This window comes from Anomalospiza imberbis, chromosome 11 (assembly GCF_031753505.1).
Source record: "Anomalospiza imberbis isolate Cuckoo-Finch-1a 21T00152 chromosome 11, ASM3175350v1, whole genome shotgun sequence".
NCBI classification, from domain to species: domain Eukaryota; kingdom Metazoa; phylum Chordata; class Aves; order Passeriformes; family Viduidae; genus Anomalospiza; species Anomalospiza imberbis.
In genome coordinates, this window is record NC_089691.1 from 11,882,995 (window position 1) to 11,896,545 (window position 13,551).

The following is a 13,551-nucleotide window of genomic DNA, read 5'->3' on the forward strand; positions in this document are numbered from 1 at the left end:
TGACTCCAATCTAGCTGCAGAAACCTGTTCTTAATTGCATTCAGCTGCCATAACTCATTGCATATAATTCAGAGAAAAGGTTTAAGTTAGACAATCAATTCACTAAAATGGCACAGAGGGAAGTTTCCACATCTACATTTGTATTTAGAGGATAAAAGCAATCAGTGATCTGGAGGAGGAGAGGAATTGGAGAGCTTTATTCCCTACCTGAAGAGTGAGCATGTCTGTGATGTGTGGGTCTTTACCTGCTTCTGCACTGATTTGTTATGTGACACCTGAACTCTGCTGCAGGTGTTTTAAATTTATAACATTTAAAGATGTTTTAAATACACCTCCAAGAGCTGGATCCTCTGCTGAAAGATGCAACTGCTGCACTTGATTGCTTTGTAGGAGAAAAGTGAGGATGTAGGGACATCCTGAATAATAATACATTTAGGAAAGTGTCAGAGAGCTCCTGAAATTGGCACACAGTATTGACTGAGCACTTCCGTGTTGTGGTGATGTTAGGAATCACCTCAGCAACCACTGGACATACTTTATAATAATTGTTATTGTATTGTCTTTCTAACCACATACTTTCTGCTTCTTTGTCTGTTCTATGATGCTTCAAGTCTCTAAAGCTTCCTTGGAGCATTGTTTTGCTTGGCCCTTTCCCTTTCCATGGAGCAAGGGAGAGCCTTTTGCAGTGGATAAAGGTGTAGGTCTGCATTAGAGCCTGCCCATAACGGAGATGTCTTCCAAATGAGATGCCCTGTGTGCTGTGCTGCCTTCTCACCTACATGTGAGCACACAGCTGATAAAGTAGCTGTGGGTAGTGATGTAAAGCACTTTCCCCCTTCAAACACCAGGATTTGAGGGTCCAGGCACTTACTGAAAACAAGACAGCATTTTGGTCCTCTGCCTGCCTCTAAGCACACTCCACCCTCCTTCCTGATTCAAGACGCTCGGATTTAAAGCACACAATGTGCTGGAAACATCCATTATTTATATGTTACACATACTCTCCTGCCAGACCAGCTTTCTATTCACTAGAAATATTTTTGGGACAACATCCAAGAATTTCCTAATGACTTTGTGTTCCCAGAAAGCTGTCTTCAGGCTGTGGGGACTGAAATACAGAATGATATAGAGATGTTTGTTTGATGTTTGCTGTACCAGAGGGAAAAAAGAGAGCAAGTAGCAACCTTAAAAACCCGTCCTATTATTCCAAGAAGGAATGACATCACAGTGACAGCAACTTCTTTACCCCAGTAATCTTTGTTAGCTGCTGTTGACTTAGTGGAATGGTCCCCCTGACTTAAGCCTTGTTCCTGCCAAGTCCACATAGGATGAGGCTGCAAGAGGAGATGACTCTAAACAGGTCAATGTGATGCAGCAACCTGATGGCTGCTTCTGTCTTGGAATTACATAAAGATACAAACAGCTGTTGTGAGAGACCCTGGAGAGCCTTTGCCTGACAGTGTCTGACAGGCTCTCCTGGGATCACCTTCTGTTCTTGCCCCTATCTCAGAGCTTGGTGCAGCAACAACAGTTTTGGGCTTGCATGGTTTGCAGATTGTAGCCTGCAAAATATAAAGCCCATTCCCTATCTTTCCTCCTTCCCCAGAGAGCTGCTGCTTGGCACTCACCCCATGCACTGAGCATTAACTCTGACAAGGATTCCTGTTCACTGACTATGAACAGGATACTGCCCCTGCAGTCCTGATCATTTTGGGTTGGGACTAGATTTGGTCTTTTTTTTTTCTCCTGCCATCAACTACACAAAAATGTTTGTTGGCTGCTCAGTAGCTAAAAAAATGCCCATTCTTTCAGACAAGAGAAAGAAACCCTTCCGGTCATTCTTGTAGCATTTATGGGGCTGGGGTGGGGGCCAGTTCACATGAATTAATCAACACTGGTTTACTCCATGGGAAGGAACCTTCTGTCAATCCATCCACCCATCCCTCCCGATCCCTGCTGCAAAATCTCTTACTTATTACATTCAATTAAAAAACAAACAAACAAACCCATCAAACTAAAAAATAATAAAACCCACCCATCTCAAAACTCTGTTGCTTTAGCACAGCACTGTGACATAGGTCCAGATTAGGCTGAAGGTAGTTTCTAAGTAGCCAATGCAAAACAGTGGTTTTGCTCAAAAAGCTGATGAAAGTCACTATGTTTGGCTGAGCATATCAGGGTGGACCCAGCTGCCAACACAAGAGTGAGCTGCACCCCACCAAGCACTTGGTGTTCTGAAAATCAAAGCTGAACTTCTTCCATGAGCACATTCACAAGGGAACAATTTACTCTAGATGCAGGCAGCTTCTTGCCCTGTTTGAAAGACTTTGGAAAGCAGGGAAGGTACAGCTGAACAGAGTAGGGGATGAAAGATGCAGATGGAGCTTTCTGCACCTACAAGCTGGTTGGGCACTGGGATGGTCCATGTGGAGCCAAAAGGACTGTGAGCTGTTCAGTCTCTGCTTCCCAGGGCCATTAGCAGGAGCAGAGGATGTTTACCAAGCCTCAATGTCTTAACCACAGTCTCATCTTTGCAGTTGCCTCTTACAAGCAGTTTTCCAGACCCTCAGCAAGCACATAATTCTTTGAAAGGGAGATACCGTGTGTAATATCCTAATATGATGAGCTGTGATGATTATCTTTGTCTCCCTGCCAAAAATTACCCATCACTTCAGAGCAGACATAATCTTGCACAGAGACCAAAATACAACAATAGCCTTAATCAAATCCTAGAAACATCCACCACTTCCAAGGATCCCTAAGTGAGTTCTGTGACAACTTGAATTTTTTCAGTCCAACTCCAACTCAAAGTGGAGTGGCTGTACAGCTGTCCTCCCTGGACATCCTCAGTACTGTGGGCTGGGTTTGATTGGTGTCAGCCACTAATAGTCCCAAATTTCCCCGCAAATCTTTCTCTTGCTGCATGTAGGGATAGGAACCATGAATTCAAGCAGTGGGAGATTGTGGGGACTGGAAGTAAGAAAGTGATGGGGAAAGACTTGTGAGCATCAGGGTGCCTCACTGCCACCTCCATTTCCAGTGCTTTGTGCTCCAGCACATTTGAGATGACAACAGGAGAAACTGGCTTCAAACCCTCTGGCAAGTGAATGCATCCAGGTGGGAAAGCCCCACCTGAGAATCTGCCTCTCTGAGAATCTCATCTCACAGGGAACTGAAGACAGAATCCACCCCAAAACCTTTCTGTCCTACAGTGCCTGCCTGTGCTACACCTACAAATGGCTACGTATCCTTGCCTGTTGGGTCACCCATGGTCCCCTCAGGGCAGGCACAGGCAGAAGCAAAGGGCCCCAAGATAATGCCTTCAAGGTAGAATTTAAACAGACCCCACTGCCTGTGAGGAGAGGAGGAGTCGGTTTTCAGCTAACCTATAAATAACCATCATTTCTATAAACATCTGCCAGGGTTGGGAGAAACTGGAGGCTGTGCCAGAGACCAGCCCATAATCAAAGCATTCTGGCAAATATTGCAATAGTGGGGTCTGTGTGGGCCGTCTCCACATACAGTATACAAATATTTACTGTAGATTTGCCTGCTGCAGTAACTACTCCTTCCTAGCAACTTTCTCTACCAGCTCTTGAGCATTTTTATCCCCTCACAATCTGGCTGAGCAAGTCGTTGACAACTTTTTTTTTGCCTACCACCTAATACCATCATTTGCTGCCTTGTCTGTCACGCTTTGCAGCCAGAGATGAGCCCTTGGCTTTGCAGTCACCTCTGTCAGTTGTCTGGAGGTGTAGGTCATGATCACCACCCCCGGACAGGGAAACAGAACATTTGAACCCTCAGCAGAGAGAATATTGGCCTGGAGAACATCAGCTTTCAAATAACACAGTCTGAAGAACCCTCTGTAGAAGATATATCACATTGGAATGACAGAAGGGCACAGCAGAGGAGAAAACTGCAGGCAGGTGCCCCTGTGGGAATGGTCTTTGTCCAGCACTGGTTGTTTCCCTGCAGGAGCTCCTGTCAAAGAGCTCTGGCTTGAATATTTTGTAGTGGTGTAAGAGAGAAACATGCAGCAAAAAGCATGTCAGGTTGTGTGAGCTGTGCTGGTAAGCCACAGTACCTCGACCTTGACTTGATGGCCGGATGTCCTGAGAGAGCAGGGAATGACTGTGCAAGCCAGGGGAAGACTCTTCACTGCCTGGCTGATCTGCTTTTTCTCATATGCATGAAATATTGCTAATTTTAAATTACCTCTTTCTTCCTGCCAGATGGAGTCTTACACATCTGATCCCTTGGTCTACCACGGTGGCATGAAGGTCTCCTTCGTCATCCAACTGATGAATGCCATTGCCAGAATCGAGCGAGCCCTGCCCAAGCTGACTCTGCCCATCCTGGTGCTACACGGCTCTTCCGACAAGCTCTGTGATATCAGGGGCTCTTATTTACTGATGGACACAGTGCAGAGTCAGGACAAAACGCTCAAGGTCATCTTGCTTTCTTGATTGTTAGGAGATTATGCTGTCAGTGTTGGCCTGAGCATGAGTGACTGTGAGGGGTGGGAGCCTGCTGACCTCCAGAGAGCAGGAGGCAAAGAGAGAGAGCTGGTGGATGGGTGAGGCTGGGCAGGTGACAGCCCCTTTCACCGGGAGGTAGCCCAAGCTCAGCCCTCCCTGGGCTCAGTGTGGTGGCCTTTCACCAGGTACAGCCAGCCTGGGGGCAGGGGACGGTGGATGATCTCCAGGCCTGCCCCAGTGCTGGCTGCATGCCTGGAGGGTGTGTTGGACATGAAGCAGCTTGGTGTAGAAGTAGAGCAAGTCTCATAAGCAGGTAAAGCGTTGACCCAAAAAGCTCTTCTGAACAATGCCAACTGTGTGAACACCAGCCTTACCTCATGTCCCAGCGTGTAAAGGTGCAGGAAGGTCTCTCCAAAATGCTGGTCAACAAAAACCATTTCACATCTGCTCATTTCAAGAGAACCACAGCTGATTAACCAATTGTTAGCACATGAATAAACCTGAAAGAAAAGGGAGGGAGACCAAGGGAAAGCTTTTGTCATCAGAAAAATAAATGGATCGTCTGAGCATAAAAGGAGTAAAATTGCACAAGGCATGATGGGAACATCCCCCATTGTTCTTTACATTCCAAGGGCATGATAAGTATTTCCTCCTCCTTAGTGGAATGAGGCTGGGACATGCATTATGTTCCTAAAGGGCAGCAGGGTGCCCTGGTACCCACAGATGTCAGGCAGTAATGCCAACACCTTCCTGCTTGTTGAGGGCCAGCGCCACCAGTGGCATCTCCTTGATTTCATAACCTGCTACATCTTGGAAAAAACTAAGAAGTTGTGGGCAGGAGGTGTTGGACCTGTGGGTGTTGATGAGAGGGGACTGAAGGCTGTTTTGTTCATGCAGTTTTATTTTTTCTGTGCTAATCTCTAATTCTCCCTGGTTGCAGGTGTATGAAGAAGCCTATCATGCCCTCCACAAAGAGCTGCCTGAGGTCTCTACCTCTGTCTTCACAGAAATACTGACATGGATTGGCCAGAAGGTCTCAGCAGCTGGGGAAACCAGCCATACTTAAGAGCAATTGCATTTGCAGCTCTTACTGGGGTTTTCTAGGAATAGATGTTTTTCTTACTAGAAATCTCTTGGAAAAAGATCTAACATGGAGGGATTATTGGAATATTTTATCAGACACAGCTTAAGGGAGGGTGGGGAGAGAGGCACAGGGTGGGGCATTATTTGCTGATGTAAATGGCCACTGCCCTAATCGGGAGGAGAGTTGATAGCTGTGGGATGCCCCTCACCCACCAAACTTTCTCCACGGCTTCCCCTTCTCTGCTTTCGCTGTGGTGACTGGGATGTGTTTATACTGCAATAATTATTGGTATGTAAAAGAAATCAGTATCTTCCACTTCATGGTTTTGATGCCAGGTGCGTCCCCTGTCCCCACCATCCAGCACCTTAAAAACCCTGGTCCTTGAGAGGAGAGCACTAACCAAGATGCTGGATGATGAGGAGAGGCTAAAGATGGAGTTGACAGCTCCCCGAAGGTGAAAGGCTGATTTTCAAGATCAGACCCCTTTGGATACTACCTTTTAAGCAGACCAGGCCAGGGGATAGAGATGCCTCCCCCACCACCCTGCACATCCTCTGTGAGTTTGCACTTGGGGAAAGCATGTTGAACAGTGCTTTGATTTTCATCATCTGAGCAGGATCCCAGAGGGAAGAGCAGGAATGTGGAATCAAACCCACTTGGCACATTCAATTCCCCTGCTTTTCCCCATGTCAAACACCATCTCCTCTGCAAGATGACCTATTCTGTAAATATCCCTAGGGACAGGGTTCCTTCCTCCTTTCCTTTCCTTTCCTTTCCTTTCCTTTCCTTTCCTTTCCTTTCCTTTCCTTTCCTTTCCTTTCCTTTCCTTTCCTTTCCTTTCCTTTCCTTTCCTTTCCTTTCCTTTCCTTTCCTTTCCTTTCCTTTCCTTTCCTTTCCTTTCCTTTCCTTTCCTTCCTTTTTAACTCTCTTTTTTTTTTCCTTTTGGAATTAATCACTTGTGCTACTGAAACTGAAAAAGAAAAGTCAAAGTTATAAGAGAATATAGTAATATAATATATGATATACAGGTGGCTGGAAGCTGGGAAAGAAAAGGGAGGAGAGTAAAGAAGGAGTTAATAATTCCTTCTCTTGGCAAGGAACAATGTTGTCCTACCAGGATCCGGTCCTTTCACCATAACTTTACAGTCATAATCTGTTGTTTTCCTTCATCAGTTGGAAAATGTCCTGAAAATAATGCTAGAGAGAAGTGCAGAGCATCTGGTGGGTGGGGAGTAGCAGTGGGTGTCCTCATGGTCCACTGGTTTAGCAGGAGACCCACAGCATGAGCAGAGATCCTGTCCAAGCCCATCCCAGTCTCCTCCCAGTCAGCACTGGGGTGGATCACTGAGGGGCTGAGCTCAGCCCTTCAGGATGTGTGGGGAGCTGAAGGCAGAGTGTGGAGTGGGATCATCCATCCAACCTCTACCTTGCTCTGCTGGGGCATCCACAGACCCTGCTGTACAAGCTGCTGTGGAGGAGCCTGTGGACAGGGCCTGTGGTGCAGGTAAGCCAAATTTGTGAGCTGCCTGAGTCTGTGCTAGCAGCAGGGTGAGAGGAAAGAGTTTAGACCCTGGATGAGAGCAGAGACATTGTACTGACACAGTAAAAGCTGCACAGCGATGACAGAGTGGCTGTGCTGGCTGATTTATCCAGCGTGATGGCCCTCAGCATGAATATACTTCTTGGCACTATCCAAAGGGAAGGGGTTCAACCTGCACCTCTCCCTCTGGTTTTGCAAGAAGAGAATGCAAATGTTGCACTATGAGAGAGTGGAACATCTCATCCAGTGACAAACCAGCCCCTACTGCCTTCCCTGGCAGCAGCAAGAAGCACCACTGTGCCTCGAGCTGCTGTCCCCAGGGCTGGATCCCTGCTTTGACAGTCAGGGGGGTCACCCACCTCTTCTCCCTTTGGAAGCAGTTCTAGCAAGGTTCAGGAAAGGGACCTCTGTGCAATAACAGTCAGAATCAGGGCTCGGTCCCATTCAGTCCCAGCAGCACGGATGGATGAAAGATGTGTGGATGCAGGTTGTATCCTTGTAGATGCCCTAAGGGGCCCAAGTCAGGGAAGCTCTTTTATACAGGTTGATCCAGGCACTTTGGCATTTGTATTTTCTTGCCTCTAAAGAGAGGAACGAGCTGTAGTTCTCCCAGCAACGTTAGCTTTTAACTGAAATATTATTCCAGTGCAATCGGCTGTGCTCAGCAGCCCCTGCGAAACCTCTGGTGACACTTTCTCTGGGAAAGAGCAATGAGCAGGTCACCTGCTTTCCATCTTCCAGCAGCCTGTCTTGAGGCAACTGCTGTTGCCTGAGCAAGCTCCCTCCTGGCCAGATGCTGCTAGAGAAAGACAGCAAGAAGAGAAACACTACAGCAATGCTAAATCTCACCTGCTTCTTCAGCTGGAAGGGGAAACAAGTGGGTGTGATCCAGAGGTGACAGACGTTGCGGGGGTAGTAGCAAGGTGATGATTTAAGGATAGAATTTTTGAAAGCACTTTTCTTGAGGAAGTCAGGAGGAGTAAATCAATGCCCACAATTTTTACATCCCTTCCAAAGTGACAAGCACTTTGCAGGAGTGGAGAGGGAAGTGACCCTTCAGCAGAAAGGTCAGAGCCTGTCCACTCCCTCCAACCTGGCTTCAGGCAGAGGAAAATCCGTTGTCAGTGCCTTTGCTAAAATGTGTCCTTTCCCCCAAGAAACATCTGCAGCTGAACAGAAATAAAGGGAAACAAATTACATTGATCTGGGGAAGACTTGTCTTTCAGTCTATAGCTGAACTCAGCAGTAGCACATGGCCTGGGGAGGCTGTTTGAAAAAAGGTTTACAAACAAAACCTACAAAGAACAGCAACAAAAAGAAAAGCCAAATGACCCCAAAGCTATGGCACAGCAGCAGGTATTGCCACCCTCAGCCAGTTTTCTGAAGAGTTATCTTCTGAGGCAATTAACACAGGGAAACCTATCCAAAAGAAGCTGGACACTGCCTGCGCTGACCCCACAGACCCCTGGGCTGGCTGCTGAGCAGAGGGGCCACAGTTCCTTGGCAGGTGGGAAATGAGTGCAGAGGGAAGGAGCCGGGAACACATCAGCCTGGGCCAGGTGAGACACCGATCTGCACATTTCAGCTCTCTCGCTGTTGCTGATCCCTTTCCCTGCCTGTAAGCTTCTTTATACTGACCTAGTTAGGTTTCACCAAGCCCCGGAGGAATTCTTCTTTGGCTGACCAGATTAGCAATGAGCAGAGCAGCTGCTGAGGGAAATGTAATTACACTCTATTTCCAGCTGGCAGGTACCACTTGCAGGGAGCACAGCCAGCCTTACGAATGTTGCTGTGCAGAGCTGTACCAGAGTCTGGTCTGCCTTGGAGAACAGGTGGCACTCGTGACTGAGCAATAGCAACGTGTAACTACTGTATATATCACCACCTGTAGCACTGAGAGGCCATTTCCCACTGCCTAACTCATCATGTTTTCTATTTAGCCTGTCCTTTTTATACCACTCACCTTAGCACACTGCCAGCACAAACCTGTTGGGATCACATTTCCTTTTACAAGTAATTCCTGAGGTTGTCTCTCTTGTTCTGTTGTGTTCCAGTTCAATAAAATACATTATATATAAATACATATATAAAAACATATATACATACACATGTATTTTCAGTGGAAAAACCATATACAAGTTTAGGATTCTTAAAGGAATACAATGTATATTGCAACTAATAATAAAGTTATGTTTTCTGAACAGAGTGTCTGAGGGCATCATTGGTGACCATTCCAAAATGCTTCCCACAACCCAGGTTAAACAACAGTGTGGAGCTGCTGGAGGATACACAGTAACAGGCAAACAGCCTGCTTCAACACCTGGTTCCTATGCTTTTAGAAGCCCATTAAAATGTGATGTTGGTCCTGAACTAAACCCAATTCCAACAGGAAGCATCTGCACTGTGGCCAGGAGTAACCGCTGATTAAATCCTACATTTTGACCCCAGCTGTGACTGCAGATCAGGCTGGGGAGTGGCTTTGATGCTCTCAGCTCCCAGGCAGTGCCCAGATGCTATAAGAGCTCCTGGTCCATCCAGAGCTAGGGTTGGTGCTGTCAGAGTGCCCCACACTGCAGAACTGTCCCCCCTGCCCAGAGAGTGAGGCTGGGCAAAGAGCAGCCTCAAGGTCCTCTCCTACTCTCCCCTCCATGCACATTTCAGGACAAGTCACCTGTCTGTAAGGGTTCCACAGCCACTCACACTCCAAACCCCGTGATGGCTGCTGCAGCAGGGGACAATCAGGACAGTCTGCTGTCCTGTCTCATGCCAGCCCTCTGGCCAGAGCCATTAGCAGCACCAGACCCAGCCTGCAACCTTCATCAACTCATTTCATCTTCCTTATGTCTCAAGTCACTAAATCAAGAGAATAGTATTTTCCTTCTGCAGCCCTGTGCAGGCTCTGTGTCTGATCACAGCCCAGCTCACCAGGTCAGAAGCTCTGGCCAAGGGCTTTGATGCCCACCAACACAGACAACAGAGCTGGGGCTTTTCACCAAGCCAGCAGGCACACCATCCTAGTAAGGAACATCATTAGTAACAACATTTGCTTTCATTCTAGCAAGCCCACAGCTCTTTCTTCTGATATTTCGGTGGTTTATTAAGCTCATCACAGTTTTGGGGGTCACTGGAGGGTGCACACCATGGTGCTGCAACAGGGACTGAGCACAGGTGGGAGGGGACAGTCCTTCGCAAGGCTGGGAGCAGCAGCAGCACAAAGGAGCTCTTTTGGAAGTGCACTTCTCCCAGTGTCACCACCTGATGGCCGGCGAGCTGTCACAGCCATAGGTGGCCTTCCTGTTTTTAGCCTGTGCTTCTGCTCTGATTTTGCAAGTCTGCAGAAACCCTGGGGCTTTTGCCTTTTTCTCCTCCCTCAGCCTGTGCTCAGTCTGGTTATCCAAGGCTGGCTCTGGGGGTAGCTACCAGGTGGGGATCAGCCAATGCATGGTAAAGCATCACCCAGAGCGGTGTCAGGGTGAAGAGCAGAGCTCCTCAGGAGTCCTTTCCAGTCACCCTGGCACGGACAGACAGCCTGCATCACCACTGAGACATAAGACAAGAGTGCCATACTCAGTCACAGTGCAGCAGGGACCTTGCCTCTGTCAGACTTCTGGCACCACCCAGCCCACCACCCAGGCCAGGCTCAGGCACTGAGAGCAGGCAAAAGCTGCAGCTCCAGTGAGTGGTGAAGGATTTTAATTCAGATCTGCTCAGCACGTAACCCACGGTGCTTCACTTCCGTTTGCTTCTGGTTAAGCATCAGAGGAGGGAGAAGTGGGGCTGCAACCCACTGCAGAGCTGCTGCTGGGGGTGAGCAGGGACTCACACCTCTCCACCTGCCACTTCCCTGCCCGGCTTCAGGCAGAATTTCATCATAGGAAAAGGGAGATGGAGCTGAAGGGTTGTGCAGGTGCCACCACACCAGCAGAGACCACCGGTGCCACACACATGCTGCAGCCTGAGCGCCTGCCAACAGCACTCCTGCTCACCCAGCCCTGGGCAGGGCAGCTGTTGGTCAGCCATTAGCTCCTCTCTCCACATATGAGCACAAGTCTCCTTTGCACACACAGAAACAGGGTCATGCTCTCCCAGCTTATCCATCTGGGATTCTCTCTCTCTCTCTCTGTGATGGGGAAGCTGCTGATGTGGAGCTGCCACTCACCTTCCTGCTGCTCTCCAAACAGCTGCCTTATTTAGCAAAACTGCCTCAGCCGGGAGCAAACACTGCAGAACCCACATCTCCCAACAGGCACAAGCCAAACAACCAGCCTTCCCATGACCACCACTCCTAGGAAGGGAGTGACACGGGATTCATTTCCCTTCTCTCTGGAGGAAACTCTTCAGTGGATGGAAACATTCCAGGAATTTAGATGAAAAACAATTCCTAAGAGATCAATTAAGAGTTTGGATAGACTACATGATATGTGCTATCCAAAGGAAACTTGGCAAAGAAAGCTACTTGGCCTGGGGAGGAGCTGATGGGAGGTCAAGATGTCAAGCATGGAAAACACTTGTCTTCTAAGAAAACACACAGAGACAAGAATGGCAGAGGGGAAGGAATGGCAGCTCAGGGGCAAAGGACAAGTGGTACCTTGGGAAGGTTCTTGACCAAAGGCAAGCAAACCTCTGCCAGAGCACAGTAAACCCTGGCATGAGACAGAGCCCCAGGAAAAGCTGAGTTTTCCAGACCTCCCAAAGTCAGCAGCTTTTGTGTCAGCATCTTGTCTTCTTTTCCATTAAAAAAAAAATGCAATGGCAACACCAACAAAGCTCTCTGCAGGCTGACACAGTGAACCCTGGAGCAGATTTTTTTAGCAAATAAACAACTCCAGTTCCCCATACAGAGGAAAATAAAAAAAATCAGCTTTTCCCTCTGGCTGGACTGCAGGGTCAGCCTCATGCTGAAATGACAGCAGTGAGCCATTCTCCCTGAGGGCTGCACAGGGCAGGCCTTGTCTTTGTCACATCAAAAGCTTCCAGGGCTCACTCCATGCACTTTTAACACCAAGTCATCTCCCATGCTGTGCTTATGTACATTCCATGCTGAGGCTGGTCTGTGCCAAAACACAGCCCTGAGGCACTTATGTGACTGGTGAGTCCTGGATCCCCAGTGAAGGCCTGATGTGCCCCCTCACTGCAGCACCACGAGCACTGTGGTCAGCAGAGCAAGAAGTACTGACCCCTGGTGTGCTTTCAGACTGGGAAGAATGATGTTTATTTGCATGCTCGATTGGAAAAGGTCACAAAATCAGGAAACAAGAAATACCATCTCCCCTGCCCCCAGCAAGAGAAGGAGCAGTCACCCCAGGAGCAGCATGGCCAGAGCCAGCACCTTGAACAGCTTTGGAGATGCTGTGCCTAATTGGCACTCAGACCAGAGAAGCAGCACAGCAGAAAGCAACTCACCTGAAGCATTTTCAGCTTCTCAAGAAGAGCTTTTCAAAACAGGAAGGAGATTGAACTTTCCACCAGCAAACTTCTTTTGAAACTCCTGGATAATTTTTAGTTTTAGATGCATGGAGAAAGGGGATGGAAGGAGCTCTAGAGAGCAGATTGCTGCCTCCTGTTACAGAAGCAAGCTTAAGAAAATTAATAGAAATATTGGTAGTTCTGCTATGCTGTGCCAAGAATGTGTTAGAATAAAACCTTCTGAGCAGACGGGAGAGATACAATGTCAACTCAGCCTTGATATGAAAGATCAGCCTGCATCTCCTAAAACACATCCTGAGGAGCAGTAACTAACACACCAGTTCCCCTTCCCCTCAGAGCAGGTCTCTGCACATACAGCTCATCACTGTCACAGCCTTGTACAAATAGTACTGGGATGACCCTGGCTCACAAAGTTGTTATAGAAGAATAAAGAGGAAGGCATTTTTCCTTACTGGAGTTCCAATGGCATCACAGTGCAACACAAGCCAGCTTGGCTTCCTCCATGGGAAAGCTACATCAAGTTGTTTTAGACCAAATCTTCCCTGAGCCTATGAACAGAAGCATCTGGCTGCACCACAGCATTCTTCACCTCCTTTTCCTAACCCAACACGCCAAAGCAAAAGCCTTGCCTTCTGCCATATCAGCAAACAGAGCAGGCAGACTGCTGCTGTCATGAGCAAGCAAATCTCACTTTTTAATCCTGCTCTTTCCCCTTGAGCTTGCTCTGCTGGGAACAGGAGGAGGGAGAGGAAAGCTCTCACACTAATTTTCAGAGCTTATTTTGGGAACTGGCAGCCAGACCCTTGGGACTGGAGCTAGTTGTTTGCATGGTACTGATTCTCTTCCAAGGTTTTCTTGAATCTGCTGAAATGCCCTTCAAAGCTTGTCCTGCACTTTTATGCTTACAAAGTTAACCACAACCAGGAAAAGCAAAGGGCATGTGTGTGCTCGTCACCTTTTCCCCAGATGCTGATCACATGTAAGCTTGAAGTTCATAGCTTGACTTGGGCTTAAGGATC

The 13,551-nt window shown here is 47.9% G+C and overlaps 1 protein-coding gene across 4 annotated transcripts in view; it reads left to right on the forward strand.

Moving 5' to 3' along the window:
* Positions 1-9,306, forward strand: part of MGLL (monoglyceride lipase) — a 102,887-nt gene extending 93,581 nt beyond the window's left edge. For all 4 annotated transcript variants that reach the window (XM_068201943.1, XM_068201944.1, XM_068201946.1 and 1 more), the window contains exons 7-8: positions 4,236-4,451; positions 5,422-9,306. In XM_068201943.1, coding sequence (XP_068058044.1) covers positions 4,236-4,451; positions 5,422-5,547 — 342 coding nt within the window. In that variant the 3' untranslated portion in view covers positions 5,548-9,306. The remainder of the gene's footprint in view (positions 1-4,235; positions 4,452-5,421) is intronic.
* The last annotated feature ends 4,245 nt before the right edge of the window (positions 9,307-13,551 follow it).